At 39.1% G+C, this 14,030-nt stretch overlaps 1 protein-coding gene across 1 annotated transcript in view; it reads right to left on the bottom strand.

Annotated features, from left to right (window-relative positions):
- Positions 1-14,030, bottom strand: part of znf326 (zinc finger protein 326) — a 35,905-nt gene that overhangs the window by 8,786 nt on the left and 13,089 nt on the right. Inside the window, exons 6-10 of the mRNA XM_059983860.1 lie at positions 12,390-12,831; positions 8,775-8,943; positions 3,535-3,575; positions 1,923-2,019; positions 1,720-1,834 (exon numbers count right to left, since the gene is read on the bottom strand). Coding sequence (XP_059839843.1) covers positions 1,720-1,834; positions 1,923-2,019; positions 3,535-3,575; positions 8,775-8,943; positions 12,390-12,831 — 864 coding nt within the window. The remainder of the gene's footprint in view (positions 1-1,719; positions 1,835-1,922; positions 2,020-3,534; positions 3,576-8,774; positions 8,944-12,389; positions 12,832-14,030) is intronic.

Genomic DNA, 14,030 nt, shown 5'->3' with positions numbered 1-14,030 from the left:
CAGAGATGCAGAGAAATTTCTTTTGCCAGAGGGTGGTGAATTTGTGGAATTTATTACCACAGGCAGCTGTGGAGGCCAGTTCATTGGGTGTACTTAAGGTCGAGATTGATAGGTTCTTGATTGGACACAGAATCAAAGGTTATGGAGAGAAGGCCAGGGAGTGGGGTTGAGGAGTAGAAAAAATGATCAGCCACAATTGAATGATGGAGCACACTCTGTAGGCCAAATGACCTAATTCTGCTCCTATGTCTTACGGCATAATGGTCCAAGTGCGTGAAGTTAAAATTAGACAGAAACTGAAATGTCTGAAGGTAGATAAGTCACCTGGACCAAATGGTGTACATGCCAAAGTTTTGAAAAAGATGGCTGAAGTGATTGTGGAGGCGTTAGTAATGGTTTTTTCAAGAATCACTAGATTCTGGAATGGTTCCAGAAGACTGGAAAATTGCAAATGTCATTCCACTCTTCAAGAAGGAAGAGAATTGAAGAAAGTATAGGCTAGGTAGTCTGGCCTCGGTGGTTGGGAGATGCTAGAGTCGATTAAGGATGGGTCTCAGTGTACTTGATGGCTTTGTTGCAAAGTTTGCAGATGTTATGAAGTTAGCTGGAGGGCAGGTAGTTTTGAGGAAGAGGAAGGACTTCGACATCTTAGGAGAATGGTTAAAAAAATGGCAGATGAAATACAGTATCAGGAAGTGTATGGTCACCACTTTGGTAGAAGAAATAAAAGGGTTGACTATTTCATAAATGGAAAGAAAATACAAAAAGCAGATGCAAAGGGACTTGGGAGTTTGTGTGCAGGATTCCCCGAAGGTTAGTATGCATGTTGAGTCAGTATAGTGAGGAAGGCAAATGTGATATTAGTATTAATTTCAAGTAGACTAGAATATAAAAGCAAGGATGTAATGTTGAATCTTTATAAAGCACTAGTAAGGCCCCATATGGGAGTATTATGTGCAGCTTTGGGTCCTTTATCTTAGGAAGGATGGGAAACTGGAGAGGGTACAAAGGAGATTCACGAAAATGATTACTGGATTGAGTGAATTGTTATATGAAGAGTGTCTGACTCTGGGCCAGTATTCAGTAGAATTCAGAAGAATGAGGGGTGACCTAATTGAAAACTATCAAACGGTGAGAGGCCTTGATGGAGTGCATGTGGAGGGGATGTTTCCTATGCTTTTAGATACTTTACTGATCCCAAAAGGAAATTAGTGTCACAGCAGCATTACAAGTACACAGATATAAATATTAGAAGTTGACAGAATAAAAAACAAGTTACCACATATAGTCTAACCAGGGGTGGTGGGAGGGGTAGTCTTCACTTCTCCAGCTATAGGTTGACTCATACAGACTATGGTGAGAGAGAATGAGACCACAGGACACAGCCTCAGAATAGAGCGGCAATCCTTTAGAACAGAGATGCGGAGGAATTTCTTTAGCCACACAGTGGCGAATTCGTGAAATTCTTAGCCACAGGCAGCTGTGGAGGCTAAGACTATGTATATTTAAGGCAGAAGTTGATTATTTTCTTGATGATAAGGGCATGAAGGGACATGGGAAGAAAGCAGGAGATTGGAGCTGAGAGGAAAATTGAAACAGCCATGATGAAATGGCAGAGCACAGACTTGATGGGCCAAATGGCCTATTCTGCTCCTCTATCTTATGGTCTTAAAAGGTTGTTATTTTTCTAAAAATGGGTTCTGTAGCATTTACACATACCGGTAATCCTCTCCATACTTTTCAGTGTTCTTCTCACGCCTGCGGCGTTGCTTCTCTCTTCTTGCCTCAAGTTTCTTTTTCTCCTCTTCATCTTCAGTATCAGGTTTCTTTTTACCTTAATTAGAATAATTTATTTCTTTGAAAACTCTCTGTAGGAAAACTAAGTGACTGCGTACATTAGGAAAAGACTCAAACCAACTTACCCTCATTTTTGTCAAAGCATTCATATGCATCTGGTTCATATGCATCTTTAGTAAAATCTTCGTCCTTCAGTTCCTGATCTGTACCTGATGCAGGAGTCTGTAAACAGTAATTTAAAAATCTTAATGTTGAGAATTGTTATGAAATTTATTAAACTGCTATTCAAATATTAACACAAAATGCTGGAGGTACTCAGCAGGCCAGGCAGCATCCATGTACAGCTTGCAAGGTTAAGTCCCAGGAGGGAGATCAATGGAGATGGTGTTGCATAGGGAGCGATCCCTGTGGAAAGCAGAAATGGGGAAAGGGGAGGAGGGAAACCACCAAACACATCTTTCCTCCCACCTCCCCCCCCAACTTTCTGCCTATGCGACTCCTTGTCCATTTGACCTTCCCCACTGATCTCCCTCCTGACACTTAACCTTGCAAGTGGAACAGGTGCTACACCTCCTCCCTCACCACCATTCAGAGCCTCAAACAGTCCTTCCAGGTGAGGTGACACTTCACCTGAGTTTGTTGGGGTCATCTACTGTGTTCAGTGCTCCTGGTTTGGCCTCCTGTATATCGATGAGACCCGACATAGATTGGGAGACTGCTTCACTGAGCATCAATGCTCCGTCCGCCAGAACAAGTGAGATATCCTAGTGGCCACTCATTTTAACTCCATTTCCCATTCCGCTACGTCCATCTATGGCCTCCTCCACTGTCGCCACACTAAGGTTGAAGGAACACCACCTTGTATTCCATTTGGGTAGCTTCCAACCTGATGGCATGAATATTGATTTTTCAGATTTCCAGACTCTCGCCTTCACAATTTCCCATCACCCCCCCCCCCCCAGTGTCCGTCCATCGCCTCCAGTTGGTGCTTTTCCCCACCCCTCTTTTTTTTCTTTCTTCCCTGGCCTTCTGTCTCTTTCATCAATTTCCTAGCTCTTTACTCCATCCTTCCCCCCTCCAAGTTTCACTTATTACCTTTCACCTCTCCCCCCCACCCACCTTTTAAATCTACTCCTCAGCCTTTTTCTCCAGTCCTGCAGTAAAGCTTCAGCCCAATATGTCAACTGTGCTTTTCTCCATAGTTGCTGCCTGGGCCTGCTGAGTTCCTCCAGCATTTTGTGTGTGTTGCTCAGACTTCCAGCATCTGGAGATTTTCTCTTATTTGTGATTCAAATATTAAACTTTAATAATGTCACAGGAAAACAAATATTTGATAATATGGTGACTGGTAATATTTACACAATAAGAGTTGGTGGATTCTTCATAATTATTCCAAAAACACAAAGGACATTACTGTGCAGTTTTCAGATTGATACCTTATATTATAAACATTCAGTTTACCGAAGATGCCCTACTGGAATGTTGATTACAGACTAAGTGATATTTAAATGTTATTAAAAGAATATCTAAAATTAAAGCAACACGTACAAGCTGGAGGAACTCAGCAGGCCGGGCAGCATCCGTAGAAACAAGCAGTCAATGTTGACTGCTCGTTTCCACGGATGCTGCCCCACCCACTGAGTTCCTCCAGCTTGTTGTACGTGTTGCTTTGACCCCAGCATCTGCAGTGTACTTTGTATCTAAAATTTAAGATTTTATCACCCGCATCTTTGATACCTTAGATTCTCCATTGTTAGCCTGGTTAGCTGCCTTGGCTGCTGAAATTAAAGAAAATACAATTTCATTTAATTGCAACTACCACATACAAAAATAAATTCGAGTATACATGTTAAATTTTAAAAAAATCATAGTCAATGAGTCACTAAGTTTTAGATTTATTGCATGCCTCTAATTAGTCTCAATAAAGTGACAATAAGCAACTGACTTTCAATCCCCATGAATCAATCATCAGCTGGGAAAAATGCTGAAAAGCATTTAACTTAAAGAGGCATCAGTTAGTGCTGCGAAGTTCAGTTCTAACCTTTGGAACAGTATTGAGTTTCGATGCTATTAATGGCCATATGGATTCCTCCTGGACTCTCAAATCCCAAGGTCATGCTTGTAGATTACACATTGGTGATGACCTTTAATGTAGGTGGTTGACAGGAGAATCAGGGAGGAACTCAAGAGCTCCCAGAGGGAGTAGGTTACAGGCCAGTGAGTGAAATGGGACTACTTTGTTGGAAGCCAGCATAACTACAACTGTGGTCAAGTTGGCACCTGCGTACAACATTCCTTCAGTCGACATCTCCTGGATAGAGCATGAAACCAAACATTTCACTTCGTTTGTCTTTTATATTTGTTTTTAGTCTTGAATGTGATTCTGGAACTGTTCCGAGTCTGTGATTTGCAGTCTGGAGATCATTTGAAGACGTGCAGTATGTGCGAACCTCATAGCAGGCAGGCTGCAGGACAGGGCACAAGCCCACGTTCGACCTCATTTCGCAGATTAAAGTGACAAGCAGGAATGAAACACCAAAGCGAATGTGGAAGGTGAGTACCGGCTGCCTGCATTTTGATTGCTGGTGGGATTGTTAGCTGTTGGTGAGCGAAAGGCCTGCAGCTACGCCCAGAGACTGTTACCCTAGATTTCTGCAATTTGGATATGGTCTTGCACTATAGACTCCACACCTGCCCCCCGCCCAGTTTTAATATCCTGTGTTTTTCACCTGATCTTTCTCATTTTTTGTGTGCAGCAGTGGGAGACTTGGGGGGGGGGTTAAGGTGCCTATTCCATTTTTGTGTGAGGAGGGATGGGGGTGGGGGTCAATGATCATGCTGCTGTGCTTTTCTTTTCTGGTTTCACGGCTATCTGGAGAAAAAGAACTTCAGATTTGGAGACTTTGATAATAAATGAACCTTTGAACCAATAGGTGAGAAAACCTGAAACAGCAAGTTGAAAAGAATAATTGAAGAGTGCTCCCAGGCTGTCAAAGAACTCTGTGATTTACTCTATTGAATTCCACAAACTGCAATTACCGTATGTAAGCAGCATGGAGAATGAGCATGTGGATGAAGTAAACCAACAAGAGTAGGCCACTTGGCTGCACTTGCCAGTTTTCCCTTTCATTGAGTTCAGGGTTGATATTATACCTCTACTTTGTTTAATTTCAATTTCTTATTATTTACTTTCAATTTCTGTTGTATGCTTAGTGACCAAGCTTCCAGACATCCAAAGATTCACCAAGCCCTTAAGTTTCCTTGCATCTGTCCTAAATCGCCAAAATGCATCCGCCATCAGATTTCTGAATGGACAATCAAACCATGAACACTACCTCAGTATTTCTTTTCTCTCCTTTTGCAGTACTTATTTGATATTTTTAATATAGTTATTACTGTAATTTATAGTTTTTATTATGTAGTGTAATGTACTGTTGCCACAAAACAAAATCCACCATGTATGCCAAAAGATACTGATTCATTATTTTGAGACCGACCCCCTGAAGCAATACACTTTTGTTTCCTCCTCAAAGCCCACGTCTCCTGGCTCAGAATCAAACTTGGTTATAGGTCACACAATCCATCCGTTTAGTCACTGTTACAGACCGCATCCACTTTCCAACTGTGCAACATTCCAGTGTCCTCTAGCCTGATATTACCCATGTGCCCATTACATTATCCTCAATCTAGCCCAGAATATATTCAATTTAAATAACTTCCTCTCAAAGGCATTCTGAAACCCCAAATGCATCACCAATTGGCTTGTTCTTTTCTGATAAAAAGGAAAACACTGGATAATGTCAAGTGTGATTTTCTTGTCATAAATCCCTATTAACCCTGCCAAATCCAATTATTTTGGAAGTCTTCTTACTTCTTCCTCAATTATATTTTTCCAGTGGAAACCTATTAAAAGATGAAAGTATAGAACTGGTGATACACGTTATAGCTACAATAATGGTTGAAATATTCTATAGTTGTGCCTTTCAAACACAGGACAAGTTTTGGGGGTTAGTGGATGGATCACTTGCTACTCATAGTCAATAGTGACTCTTTTAACAACATATGCAGGGGGAACTGCTGAAAAACTGAAATTCAAGTTGAGGAGAACTTCATAGAATGCATCCATGATGGTTTTCTTGAGAAGTATGTTAGTGAACCTACATGGGAAAATGCTATCTTAGATCTAGTCCTGTGCAATGAGACAGGTAAGATTAATGATCTTGTAGTCAGGGATCCTCTTGTAAAGAATGATCATAGTATGACTGAATTTCGCATTCAGATGGAGGATGAAATAGTTAGATCTAAAACTAGTGTATTATGCTTGAACAAGGGAGACTGCAACGGGATGAGTGAGGAGTTGGCTAATGTGGATTGGGAGCATGGGCTATTTGGTAGGACAGTTGAGGAACAGTGGAATACTTTCAAAGAGATTTTTCACAGTGCTCAACAAAAGTATATTCCAGTCAAAAGTACAGGCAGTAAGTGTGGGGTGATCCAGCTTTGGATAACTAAGGAAATATAGTATCAAATTAAAAGCTGATGTGTACAAAGTCACAATGAGTAGTGGGAGACTGGAGGATTGGGGGAACTTTAAAAAGCAACAAAGAACAACTAATCAAGAATTAAGGAAAGGGAAGATAAGAGCATGAAAGTAAATTAGCACAAAATATAAAAACAGATAGCAGAAGTTTTTATAAATACATAAAGCGGAAGAGGGTGGCTAGTCAACATAGGTCCCTTGGAAGACCAGAAGGGGAAATTGATATTGGGTGATAAGGAAATGACTGAGGCATTGAACAACTATGTTGTGCCGGTCTTCACAGTGGAGGGTATGTCTAACATGCCAAAGAATGATGTTATGGATGAAATGGGAAGTGAGGACCTCAATAAAATCACTGTCAATAAAGAGATAGTGATGAGCAAACTAGATGGCCCAAAGGTAGGTAATTCCCCAGTCCTGATGGGATGCATCCCAGGGTGCTGAGGGAATTGGCGGAAGTTATAGTAGACGCGTTGGTAATCATTTACCAAAACTCTCTAGACTCTGGACAGGTCCTGGCGAATTGGAAGACAGCAAATATCATGCCACTTTTTTAAAAAAGGATGTCAGCAAAAGACAGGCAGCTTCAGGCCAGTTAGCTTAACATCTGTAGTTGGGAAAATTCTTGAAGCTGTCATTAAGGAAGAAATAGCAAAATATTTAGAAAGGAGTGGTTCCATTAGACAGATGCAGAATGCATTCAGAAAGGGCAGGTCCTGTTTGACAAATTTACTGGAGTTCCTTGAGGACATAATGAGTGCAGTGGATAGAGGGGAACAGGTGGATGTCATATACTTGGATTTCTAGAAGGCGTATGATAAGGTGCCACACAAGAGACTTATAAATAAGATACGGATGCATGGAGTTGGAGGAAGTGTATTGGCATGGATAGTGAATTGGTTAACCAATAGAAGGCAGAGAATTGGTATAAATAGGTGGTTCTCCGGTTGGCAGTCTGTGGTGTCACAGGGGTCAGTGTAGGCCCGCAGCTGTTTACTGTTTACATTGATGATTTGGAAGAGGGAACTCAGTGTAACATAGCAAATTTTGCTGATGACACTAAAGCGAGTGGAAGAGCAAATTCTATAGAGGCTGTGGAGAGTCTGCTGAGGGATATAGGTAAAGTGAGTGGGCCAAGGTCTGGCAGATGGAATACAACATTGGTAAATGCGAGATCATCCACTTTGGAAGGAATAATAGAAGAGCAGATTATTATTTAAATAGTGACACTGCAGCATCCTGTTGTGCAGAGGGACTTGGGAGTGCTTGTTCATGAATCGCAAAAAGTTGGCTTGCAGGTACAAGAAATTATTAAGAAGGCAAACAGGATGTTGGCCTTCATTGCTAGAGGGATTGAGTTCAAGAGCAGGGAGGTCGTGCTGCAACTATACAGGGTACTGGTGAGGCCGCACCTGGAGTACTGTGTGCAGTTCTCGTCTCCATACTTGAAGAAGGATATACTGGCTTTGGAGGCAGTGCAGAGGAGGTTCACCGGGTTGATTCCAGAGATGAAGAGGTTAACCTATGAGGAGAGATTGAGTCACCTGGGACTATACTCTCTGGAATTCAGAGGAATGAGAGGGGAACTTATAGAAACATACAAAATTTTGAAAGGGATAAGGTAGAAGTAGGAAAGTTGTTTCCATTGGTAGGCAAGACTAGAACTAGGGGACATTGCCTCAAGATTCAGGGGAGAAGATATAGGACTCAGATGAGGAGAAACTGTTTTTCCCCAGAGAGCGGTGAATCTGTGGAATTTTCTGCCCAGGGAAACAGTTGAGGCTTCTTTACTACATATATTTAAGATACAGTTAAGACATTTTTACATAGTAAAGGAATTAAGGGTTATGGGGAAAAGGCAGGTAGATGGAGCTGAGTTTACCGACAGACCAGATGGCCTACCCCTGCCCCTATTTCTTATGTTTAAGTTGAGTGGTGCTGCCAGTGGCAAATGATTACAGAACGTGTGGCATCCTTAATGATGCCACGCCAGCATGGTGTCCAAACTTCTCCACAGTTGTAAAGGGAAATACTTGTAGCACTATCTAACAACTAACTTTTAAAAGTAACAAATTCACACCATTATCCAGGTAGCTACGCAAGGAAATCAAACACACTCATTTTCAACCTCAATAATCTACAACACTATCCTGGGCAATCCCTGTTCATGTTCTAACCCCAAGATGAACCATCTCCAATGACTCCATTTTATAGAAACCACCTATGGCATCAAAATTACATCATGAAAAATCAATACTGTTTTCCCAAATGTTATCCAAAAATGTCAAATTCAAAACAACTTAATGATATTCAGAGTAAAATTAAACTAATTAACATTAACTACTGATCTTTCTCAGTTACAAGATCTCAGATTTAGTTCTTGGAAATAACCTCAAAACAAGAATTCTTTTCAGCCAAGTGGAACACAAGTACTTACCAGCCGCTTTGAGTATTTTTTCAGCAGCTGCCAGTTTCTGTTTCTTTATTGCAGCTTTGTTGATTTGTATCCCTTTCCTTTTCATGCCTCGTCCAAAATTTGACGCAAACCCACCTCTGTTGTATGACTGATTATGCCCAGATCTTGAGTACATATCTACATCTGACAGCTGTAATGTATTTTAAAAGCAAGTATAAATTGTTACTACATTGGTCTCAAAAATATCTAGATTTTCTTCTAGCCTGCATCGTTAGGGCTCAGCGTCAAAGCCCAAATCTAAAGTTAATATTCAAAAAGTTCCAGGCCACGGACTGACAAACCTCATCTCACAGTAACAAAGTCAATGGGTTAATTTTTGCCTAATTTCTATAAATCATATTAGGAACTGTTTACTACCAATTATCTGGGATTCACCTACCTTCCCTGAACTGCAGAAGATCCAAGTCCTCATTTATTTTTGGAAAAACGCAGGCTTCTGCATCCCATACTAAAAACTATTATGGAGTAAATATTGTTTTCTTCCATCTCCATGCTACACAATTACAATATTGATGTCTTAATTAATTTGGAAAGCTGGCTAAAAATTTGCTAACCGAAAAAGACCATTTCACTGATTTTGAAATGAAACATTCAAAAGCACTCCCCTACAGAACCAAGGAATCTACCATGTTCTTCAATGCCCTTGAATCACTATAGAACTGGTGGTTATTCTAATAAGTATTGAAGCAACAATAGCTGCAATGGCTCCTGATCCAACAATTCCAAACAGAAAAGTCTGGGGAAAATTGTGGGAATTAAAAAAAAAATGGATGCACTTGAAATGTACCTCTATTTATAAAGTTAACTGCATTCAAGAATTGTGCTTTTATCCCCTAGAACAATTTTGAAGCAACAAAGAGAATCTGCAAAACTAATGCAGAAGCATTATCCTAATAAATTTTCCAAAAAAAGGAAAATTTCTACTGCACAATAAATATGAGCTTTTTTTTATATTGCAGCACATGGACGATGCTCCAGAGGACAATTACAAACCCCACTGCAAACTTAAGCAAAAATCCTATCATCTTTAGTTTTCCCAATGTCACCTCTCTGGTAGTGACCAACAACTTTTGTATAGTTCCAGCTATAAGCAATTCAGAACAGGAAACTGCTTGTTCCGCTTTGTTTCAAGAGACAGTCAGAGTGAAAGTGGATAAAATAGGAATTAACAGCACTGAAAATGTATTGAGTATTAGTTATAGAAACATGTACATGATTGTGTGGGATGGCACACTTTAATACATGATAAAAATAACCAATGTCTGCACCAATGTGAAGATTTTCAATGTCCTGAATTGCTAAAGATATTTTAAACTTCAAACTCCCCATTTTTTTTTATGAATTACTCAACACAGCCCTGCTAAGTTGCATTAAAGTTATCTGATAAGGCTATAATTTCACAAGTATCAAGGAAAGTCTGAAAATGTTCCTTCAAAAATTCATAATTTATGTTGAAGACTTTCTATCAATATCACTAGGGCTTCTAGTACATTTTGTAACTAAATATATTGGGTATTTCATTGTTTGTATGGCTCCAATAGTAAACAATATAAAATTGTGCAGCTTCAAGTAGTAGAATTTGCTACTGAGAAAGAATAAGCATTTAATGAATTAGATTCTTGTAACCAGTGTATCAACAGGAAGTGAAGTCTCCCTCAACTTTAAAAAAAAACTATTTCAAAGACAAACTACTACTCAATTAAATTTGCCTACAGGTATTTCTGGCTCATCAATACCACCCAATTACATAAACCAAGTCTCTTCTGAGTTGGAACAATGAGCCTTCCAGATCTGCAGAAAGATTGACGATCACAGGCTACGAGTGCATGCAAAGACTCCATTCATGAAAACACAACCTATTACATTGAATTGTAAGCACTTGGAATGTGGACACTTATTTGATCACCTACTTTTCCACCTTTAGAATCTAGATTCATTATAAATTCTGAGTAATGGAATGGATATACCATCTGGGTATAAAATTCATTTATCGAACTTGGCTGAGACTGCTCAAACTAAACAGTCAAAAGTGAACCATCAACATTTTGGCAAATTCATTTTCCAATGGACAGCTAACTGAAGCAGGAAATGTTACCTGTACAAAAGGTGCCCTTTGAACACAAATAGGCAAGACTAGATGTGATAGATGTTGCAGCAGTGGCCAAAATATTTGTAAAGAGTGTACAAAGAGTGTAAAGAGTGTACAAAGGTGACTGAAAAGGGGTAATTTTCCCACTAATTAGAACACAGCTTCATGGTGTGGCCAGAATCATTACAGCATGAATAGTCTAATGTGTCAATCATAATTAATCAATTACCACTGGAACAACATTCCACAATGCACCAAAACGTCCCAGTTGAAATATTGAACTTCCCCAAAATTACAAGTTCGTATTGAGAATCTGCTCTCCATAGGACCCTTTCATTAAATAAATACATGAATCACAGACATGCCAAAATTGTATTAATTGCCCAAGATAACAGATGTTCAAAGCATATTGTGTATATATCTAAACTCTTAACAGTTAATGTGCTTCTGATAGTTTCCTCCTAAAGCTGTTGTCCCTAAATGTTTTTGTTTTGTAGAAAAATCCACTTTCAAAATCGAAATTCCTATCAGATCCAAGTGAATATAAAATGTAAACGTGTACAAGATTGAACTGTTAAGTCAACTCAAATAGTCATTTAAATAGTTATTTAAAACCAGCAAACAGATTTTCCTTCACTGGCTTCAGGATGAGACTTCTCTCCTCACTCTAAGCAATTAGCTATGAAATCAAAGCAAGTCAAAACAGTAACACGGAAGGAAAGCAGGGTATCAAATCACACCTTATATTTTAACTTGCACACACAGTGAACACAAGTTTTGTTTTTAACCTTGGAAGTTAAGCAGCAAATTGAGTACAACACCAATAACTGACTTCATCAAAAGGGTACATATTTTCAACAAGGTTTGGAGGCACCAGATTGCCTAATCTGAGCAGGCTCCTCCTGAGCAAATAAGGCTTTGTATCAGCACTTGGCCTTTCCATTGAGAGATAAGACATTAACAAGTCTTAAAAATTGTGCTGAACGCAGCACAATTTTGAAAGGTGTCTGACCAACAGCTGTGAATGAATGTAGTAGCCAAAATCAATTATGTCCACCTGCAATCATGTCCTCTGTTTCTCTGGTGAGAATGTTGGTGAGTTGGCCAGCAATACTTAAATTGCCTCACATATGCCAAGCTCTTTACTTAATAGCAGAGTTTGGTTGGAAGGAAAATTTAATAACTCAACATTATCAGAACAGCACCTTGTAGTTGAATTATTTCAATCTTAAACCAAAATTTGTAGATGTTTGGGAAAGAAAAAACATTCAGCAGTTTCCCAGTTTTAAAAATGAGTACAAATTAACACCTACTATTAACAAAAGTTTACATGAATTTTAAATACCAACTATACTAAAGCAACCATTGTAGCTCACGTGGAACACTTATTTTCTCCCACTAGCAAAATAATGCTAGTGATCAGAAATTGTATCCTTTTAAAAAAAAAAGCTGACAAGGGAATAGAATCTCAAAGATTCTGTACTTACTTCTCTGCCTCGACCTCTGCCTCCTCCTTGTCCTCCCATCATCGAAAAGGATCCGCCTCCATATTCGTTGCCAGAATAACCAAGCATTCCCCTCCCCCGAGAGCCTACAGATGAAGGCTTCGAAAGGAGTGAAGAAAAGCTGTTGTAGGAAGAGTAACTTCCTCTTCCCGTATCCGAATCAGCCCACACCCTAGGCATTGAACTTGAATGTGTGTAGGTGTCATCCCAGTTAGACCTGCCATTATCATATAATCGGCTCTGGCTTCTACCTTCATAAGGGTCAAGGTATTGATCACCGAAATTCCTGTAGGAGCTCTCGGATCGATCAGGATAGCTATCCCCAAAGCGACTTCGTCCTGGTTCATGTAAATCGTAGCCAGATCTATACAGATCACGGCCATCCAGAGCAGACCTGGAGTCATGCGACTCATAAGGTCCAAACCTGGAAAAGTTGCACAGTAAGGAAACCGGTAAAGTTACCAGTGACATACAGTATAATAAAACCAGAACAAAACACTATTACCTGCTAAAAAGGGTTCAAATATTCATTCCCTTTTTCGTAGGTATATTCTTGTTTATGTATGTATAAATTATATACAGCATTAGTTAAATTAAATGTATTTTGAAAATAAGTTTTCAAACTCAACAAAAAGATGTTACTTTGCCATTAGTGATTTGAGAATAAGGTTACAATTTTATAAAATTACTGGCAAAGATACAAGAATTATAATATTCTGCATAAATGAGTTACTTTGGATTGAAATTACCAGTGAATAAAATTGTGCAGCCAATATTCAAAGTAGGCTACTTCATGGAAGTTGCCACTTTCCTATCATTTTAAGATACGAGAGTGAAAACTTATTTACAGTATGTTAAAGCATTTCACTAAAATATTAAACCCTACCTAGAATATGAAAGCAGTTTCAGTTAGCAATAATAAGCAGCCAACTTTAACAATTGTCTGAGCTACTTACAGATTATGCAAATTATTAGTTAACTAAATTGTTATTTTTTTTTAAAGATGATTTGCATCTTTTAATTGTATCTAGAGAGCATTTTTCTTTTTATCTTGTAGTAGCGATGTTAAACCAATTAGCTTTCATATCCACAGCCTCTTAGCATGGAGATTTCCAACAGCTTGGAAGCTGACAGGGAATGGGTCTCCATAATCATCAGTATGCTTACATGCAATAGAAATTCAACTTCTTAAAAAAATAACTGAACAGTAGACATTACAATCTGTTTAGACAACTCAGATTTCAGCCCAGTATCTTCTCAACTGAAGTTGTAAGGCATTTTTTTGCACCTGGTATAGATGCAGCAGTTGAACATCCCCAAGCATAATTATGCTCTGAGATACCCATTTCTGCCCTAGTTTCAAGAAAATTCAATTATAACAGTCAAGCTCCACCCACCCGCAGAACAAAAGGAATTTTGAACATTTATAATTCCTTTAACATGTAAGCATACAAATTATAACATACATCCTACATAAAACTGCAAATACTAATGGCTATTACAGCCATAGTACTAGAATAAGGCTCTCAACATTCAGATGGGATTTAAGAATCAATAAACCAATACGAAGTGAGAATTTGTAGTACCTAATATACCCTCAATTCAAGCAACAATGTTTGGTAA

The sequence above is a fragment of the Hypanus sabinus genome, chromosome 11 (assembly GCF_030144855.1).
Source record: "Hypanus sabinus isolate sHypSab1 chromosome 11, sHypSab1.hap1, whole genome shotgun sequence".
Lineage (NCBI taxonomy): Eukaryota > Metazoa > Chordata > Chondrichthyes > Myliobatiformes > Dasyatidae > Hypanus > Hypanus sabinus.
The sequence above is the reverse complement of the archived record's forward strand: the minus strand, read 5'-3'. Positions and strand labels throughout refer to the sequence as shown.